The 6,363-nt window shown below is 34.2% G+C and overlaps 1 protein-coding gene and 1 pseudogene across 1 annotated transcript; both read left to right on the top strand.

The window, feature by feature from the left end:
* The first annotated feature begins 2,936 nt into the window (after positions 1-2,936).
* On the top strand, positions 2,937-4,895 carry LOC120142794 (annotated as a pseudogene).
* A 160-nt stretch (positions 4,896-5,055) lies between these two features.
* LOC120142793 lies at positions 5,056-6,363 on the top strand. The gene has a single exon (XM_039157294.1). It carries the CDS (start codon positions 5,056-5,058, stop codon positions 6,361-6,363), a length of 1,308 nt encoding a protein of 435 aa, XP_039013225.1.

The raw sequence follows: 6,363 nt of genomic DNA, 5'->3' as shown, positions 1-6,363 counted from the left end.
TCCATACGATGTTAATAATTTTCCTTAGAAAAAAGGAATGGTATTTGGGATTTTACATTAATACAATGTTTTAGTAATATTTTATTTAATCTTCTACATTGATTCCATTGGTCGGAGATTCGTAATTATATCTCTTACTAATTTCAATTACTTACCTTATCAATGCTCAATATTTAATTATTCGATAATTATTTTTATTAAACTAATGTGATTATAAAATTTATCTGTTCTGAATACTCCCAGCCTAAATAATAATGATATTTGGGATTTTACATAAATATAATGTTTTTAATTGCATAATATGTCTCTAAACTATAACTTTCATTTAAATTAGTTTTTAAACTTTTGAATATTTTAATTTCATCCCTAAACCTTGACTCACATTTTAAATTAATCCTTAAAATTTTGAACATTCTAATTTCATCCCTAAACTATAACCCTCTTTCTAAATTAGTTCCCAAACTTTTGAATATTCCAATTTCATCTAAACATGTAATTAGTTTCAACCATAGTTTAACCTAATTTTTGTGTTTCACACATATAATAATATAACTTGGCCTAATGATTTTATTAATAAGGGATGTGATTAGTATATATGTGAAATATTCAAAAAGTTTAGGGATCAATTTAGAATGAATGTCATATTTTGGGGATGATATTGAAATGTTCAAAAGTTTAATAACTAATTTAGAATGATAGTCATAGTTTAAAAATGAAATTGAAATATTTAAAAGTTTAGGGACTAGTATAAAATGAAGATCATACTGGGAGGACATATGATATTATTAAATCCAATATAATTTTTAACCTTTTACGTTGAATTCATCGCTCATGTTTATAATTCTGTAGTTATATGTACTAATAATTTTTTTTTTTGGTTAAAAAAGGTGGAAAAAAACTATTCTAATTAACTATAAATAGGGTTGTTTAAATTTGGGTACCTATCAAGTATATGAAGTTTCAGGTATTTGGGTCTTCAGGTATTTGATGTTTCAGCACTGTCTCGACCCGGATATTACGCATACCAGTAATTCAGGTAATCAGGTATCTGATTTTTATTGTTTCCAAATTGTTAATTTTTTTTAAAAATAAAACTTATATTATTAAAAAATATTATATTAATTATTAAACATACAACTCTTGGATGGGTGGTTTTTATTTTTATTAATTTAATTTAATATAAAAATTATAATTAAGATGTAATATTATAATATATAATAAATAAATAAATTTAACCAGATATTTGGGTAACCGGATACTCAAAAAAATAATTTTGTGATCCGAACCTAATCGAAAAATGTCAAGTCATGTAGTTTTATAAAAAATTACTCAATTTTTTTATTCGTATTTTAAACACCCCTAACTATAGTTAAGAACTATTGTCCAGTGCTAAGGCTGGAATAGCTTCATAGGGGATCCAATAACACTAATATACTAATATTATGCCAAATGCACATTAATTAATTAGACAAAAAGTAAGTTGTAATAATTCTCTCCTTCAAAAAAAATAAAAACTTAATTTTCTCCGGTTGGTATATCGTTATTTTTTTTGTTTTTATTGATCTACAATTACGTTAATTTTAATTTGATCATTGACCGTTGATATTTTTTATTATTTTTTCTTATATTATATCTCTATTTTTTTTTCTTACTTTTAATAAGTATGCCTGCATGACACACTTTCATCTATTTTTATGGCATATTTTTTTTTATCTTTTAACATGTTTTCGGTCGTTTACCTTTTTTTCATTTATATTTTTAAGTATTGATTTGACATCGTCACGACTGATTAAGATGACGCTTATATGTTATCTTGTTGATCTTCCCTACTTTAGACCCTCATATTGGATTTGGATACTTAGATTTACGTTTGTGAATAGTTTTTTCACGTTGCTCGAATATAATTTGCGGTTCGTCGGTGATCTCTCAATAACTTGATCCTATTTGTGATTCGTTTAATGATACGATCAGATCTGTTTGTATCTATCTTTATTCGAGTTTGGTTAGATTTATAATATTTCCTCATATAGTTCTTAGGAGATTTTAAGTTGTTAGTTTTGTTTAAATGATTATAGAAACTTTTTCTAATTATATGCTTAATTTACTATTGTGATTATAAATATTTATTGTATTTTGAGATATTATTTTATTTTAAATAAAATTAATTATTCTATAAAAAAAAGAAAAAGAAAATTAAGGACAATCGAAGAAAATTGTGTTTGGAATTTCGTGATTATATCTGTTAATAAAATTAACAATATGTCTTACCATTATTCGATATTTGATCGATTAACTAAATTTAATATTAAAGGACAGGAGAGAAAATTCCACTTTAAGCATTGAAGGGATTGTACAAGAACCCAAATCCAAACATGAATCGTATTGGCCGCCAGGGATGTTGAATATTTTAAACTTTCATATATTTCTTAACATCTATATTTCAGTATGTATAACCAGGTCGGATCTGACTCAGCCATGCCAAATTCTCGTTTTGAGTTTAATAAATGTCGTATCGCATGAAAAGAAGAGAGCTTCAGAGCCAAAAAGATGACATTTTAACTTTATTTGTTAAAGAACCTTTTATGACGAAGTGGGTATTTGCTTTTGTGCCAGATGAGTCTCTTTCCACTGCTTTACAACTTACTTTTCCATTTGAAAAGAAATCCCAAAACTGTGTACGTTAGCTTCAGTGAACGATTCGATTTTCGCAATGTAGCATGCAATTTGGGTGTTTATTTGTTTGGGATTTTATGAACCCTTGTGCTGGATTTCTTTTTAATTTTGGATCCGCTCAAAGATTTTGCTTGAATTCGCCTACCATTGTTAGCAGGCATTGCCTTCTATGCTTCTCCATTTCCAAAAGTGTCAATTTTTCCTATAGAAGCTTGTAAGCTACATTGAAACAACTATCGAAAATTTCCTTTTTTTGATAAACTATGGAAGGAAATCCAACATCAGATAATAATCTGATTCCAGGTGGTCAGACTCGGTCATTTGCATATGTGGACTCACTAGGCTCATTGCAGGTTCATCAAGGGTTACACCACCTACAATTTTAATTTTTACCAGCAAGGTTCCCAATTTCAAGATGTTTTGCCCTTCGGGTCTGAGAAATCGAAAGAAATCGAAAAACCGAGTGATGATAATTGGAACAATTTCGATGAACAAGGTGGTGATGGCTCCGAGGGGAGAGGCGAGTTCTTGTGGCAGCGAGTGAAATGGACACCACTAATGGTTAGGCTTTTGATTAATGGTGTTTGTTATGTTGATGAGGATGCTTCTTCTGATTGTCCGGGTGGCGTTAGAAGGATATCGTCGGTCGTGCATAAGATAGGGAAGTGGAAATGTGTTTCGAAACTCATGGTCGAAAGGGGTCATCGTGCATCGCCGCAGCAATGCGAGGACAAGTTCAATGATTTAAATAAAAGATACAGGAGACTCAATGATGTTCTTGGCAAAGGCATCTGTTGTGATGTTGTTGAGAACCCGGAGCTTTTGGACTTGATGAATGTATCTAATAAGGTAAAGGAGGAGGTGAAGAAAATTTTGAGGTTGAAGAATCTGTTTTACGAGGAAATGTGCTCATACCATACTGGGAACAGATAGCATCTTCCTCATGATCCGAAGTTGCAGCACTCCTTGCAGTTGATTCTTGGAAGCAAAGAAGACGATGAGCCTAATCAGTCGAGGCAACACAATGGGGACGATGAGTTTGAGAAAGAACATCAAGGTGCTGCACCTGATGGTGGATTTGAGGGAATAGAAGATAATAAGGGAACTTCCAGGTTTCCGGAGCCATCTTCAATGAGGAGTAAATGAATGAACAAAATGAAAGACGGGGGTGTTGGCAATCCTTCGAAAGCTGTGGAGTATGGCAAAAAGTCGGAAGCTTCTAAACGAAATGATCAACTTCATCTGAGTCATGTTTACCCAAACTACAACAACTCATATGCGTTGCAAGAGCAGTGGATGGCATTTCGATTACTCGAGTTGAAAAGGCAGAAGATACAAATCAGGCCCAAAAGCTTGCACTGGAGAAGCATCAGTTTAAGTGGAGAAGTATTAATTGGAACAAGGATAGGGATTTGGATAAGATGAGGTTGGAAAATGAATGCATGAAGCATGTAAATGAGCGTTTAGCATCCCAATTAGGAACAAGAAAATGAGCAGTGTCTAAAACCGAGTACATGTTCTGATCCGGGTTACATCTTGGACTCCTATTTTAAGTTTAATGTAATGAAAAACTTGCTGGCTTATAAATTTTGCTATGTTTTTTCAACATTGTCTGTATAGCTGTATGTTTTCCTAAATGATGCATTATGCTATTTTATTTCATCAATTCAGGCTTATTGTTATAGATTCTGAACATATCCTGCGCTGAACTATGCTTTCCATGCTCTGTCGTAAGCATTAATGAACTGACAAGTGGCACCTAGATATCGTGCTCAGGTTAAAACCGAAGTTACATGTGCCAGCGTTACCTTTCGAGCGTTTCATTTTTATCGTTGGTTTTCACTAATTCCCAAGCATTCACAGGTTGTGCACCTAGTGCCCTTTGAGTTATATATATCGATGCTGCTTCCACATTGCAGATGGTGAAGAGGGATCAAATTGTCTGATGGAGGTAATGGTTTTCTGCTCCATCCAGCAGCAGATAAGTCCCATATGGCTATTTGAGTTTCTTTATTAGATCTCTGATCATGCATTTACTTTCACTTCAATAAATTTCTGTTTGAATTCATTAATGGAAACAGATCTATGGTTGGCTATAATTTGGATCTACTTTCATGAAATCGTGTTGTTTGTTCCGATCTTTCTAAGAAATTAGATCGATTTTAGCTGTACAAGGTATTGCTTAAGTATTTACTGAGAGATCTAATTGTAGAAAATGTCATCCAGGGAACGAAACTCATTCCATGTGACTCTTCAGCTTGGTGCTAAATTGTGTCTTCTGAACTCTTTAACTGTGCCCCCATGGTATCGATATACTAACCAAGTAGAGCTTATGTTTTAGGATCTGATCCAACGAATTAAACGCATATCCGCTTGACAACAATGAAAGGAAAATCATCAGCATACGGTTGTCTAGATCTACAAGAACCGGTATGGCTTCAAATCAAACAAAAGCCATGTAAGTCTCAACTTCCTCCTGCTTTTGGTTTAGCTGAAAACGAGAGTCGGGAAAGCATTGTTATCGAGGATGATGTGTCAAATAATGCTGAACAATGCAAACTCGAGCACAACGAAGCGGGCAAGGGTGAGGATGGGTCACCCTGGCAACGCATGAAATGGACTGGAAAAAGCGTGAAGCTTTTGGTTACTATTCTTTCTTACATCGGGGAGGATCCTTCCACCGATTGTGCGGGTATTCAGATAAAAATGTCTTCTCTTTTAAGGAAACAAGGAAAATGGAAGTGTGTTTCGAAGTTCATGGCTGGTCGGGGTTACCACGTTTCTCCTCAACAATGCGAGGACAAGTTCAATAATTTGAACAAAACATATAGGAGACTGAATGATTTACTGGGGAAAGGTACTTCTTGTAAGGTTGTTGAGAACCCTAAGCTTTTGGACATAATCGATGTATCTGAGAGGACGAAAGAAGATGTAAGAAAACTTTTGACTTCGAAACATTTGTTTTTCGAAGAGATGTGCTCGTATCATAATGGAAACCGATTGTATCTACCTCATGATCCAGATTTGCTGCGGTCTTTTCTGATTATTCTGAAGAACGAAGATGATTCCAAGCTTCTTGATTCGAGCCAACCTGTGCTTGATGGTACTGATCAAAAAGCTGAAGCTCTTGCTGAAGTTGATATAGCTAAGGATAATGGAACAACTTCTGTGCTCCCGGAGTTCTCGGTGAAGTGGTTGGACCTGATTAACGAAAATGATATCACAGGTTTTGCAAATACTTCAAAGCCATTCGATTCTAACCAAAGTTTAAATGCTCAAGGTGATACAGCCGGGTACAACAGGGAAAATTATGATTTTTCTGCAGTCTCTGCAATGTGGTTGAAGCAAACAAATGAAAACGAAGTTCCAGATCATGGTAAATATTCGGAAGTGTCGGACTTCAACCAAATTTCGGATTCTCCCCATCGGAATCTTACCCGCCATGAAGACAATGAAGCAGATGGATCACAGGAGTCGATGGCACGTCGAGCGAATCAGCTAGAGAAGCAAAAGTTGCAGCTGAAGTCCAAGGTTCTCAACTTAGAGAAGAAGCAGTTGAAGTGGAAGCGTCTAAGCTGGAAGCAGGAATTGAAGCTGGACAAGATGAGGCTGAGAAACAAGTGTCTGAAACATGGAAACGAATGCATAGCAATGCAACTTAAGGAGAAAGTGGATCTCGAAAGCGTTTAA

This window comes from Hibiscus syriacus, unplaced genomic scaffold (assembly GCF_006381635.1).
Source record: "Hibiscus syriacus cultivar Baekdansim isolate YM2019G1 unplaced genomic scaffold, ASM638163v2 tig00110831_pilon, whole genome shotgun sequence".
NCBI lineage: Eukaryota > Viridiplantae > Streptophyta > Magnoliopsida > Malvales > Malvaceae > Hibiscus > Hibiscus syriacus.
The sequence above is the reverse complement of the archived record's forward strand: the minus strand, read 5'-3'. Positions and strand labels throughout refer to the sequence as shown.

Bases quoted from the DNA above. Each gene is read 5' to 3' on its own strand.
- LOC120142793 (XM_039157294.1), top strand. From the start codon at position 5,056: ATGAAAGGAAAATCATCAGCATACGGTTGTCTAGATCTACAAGAACCG.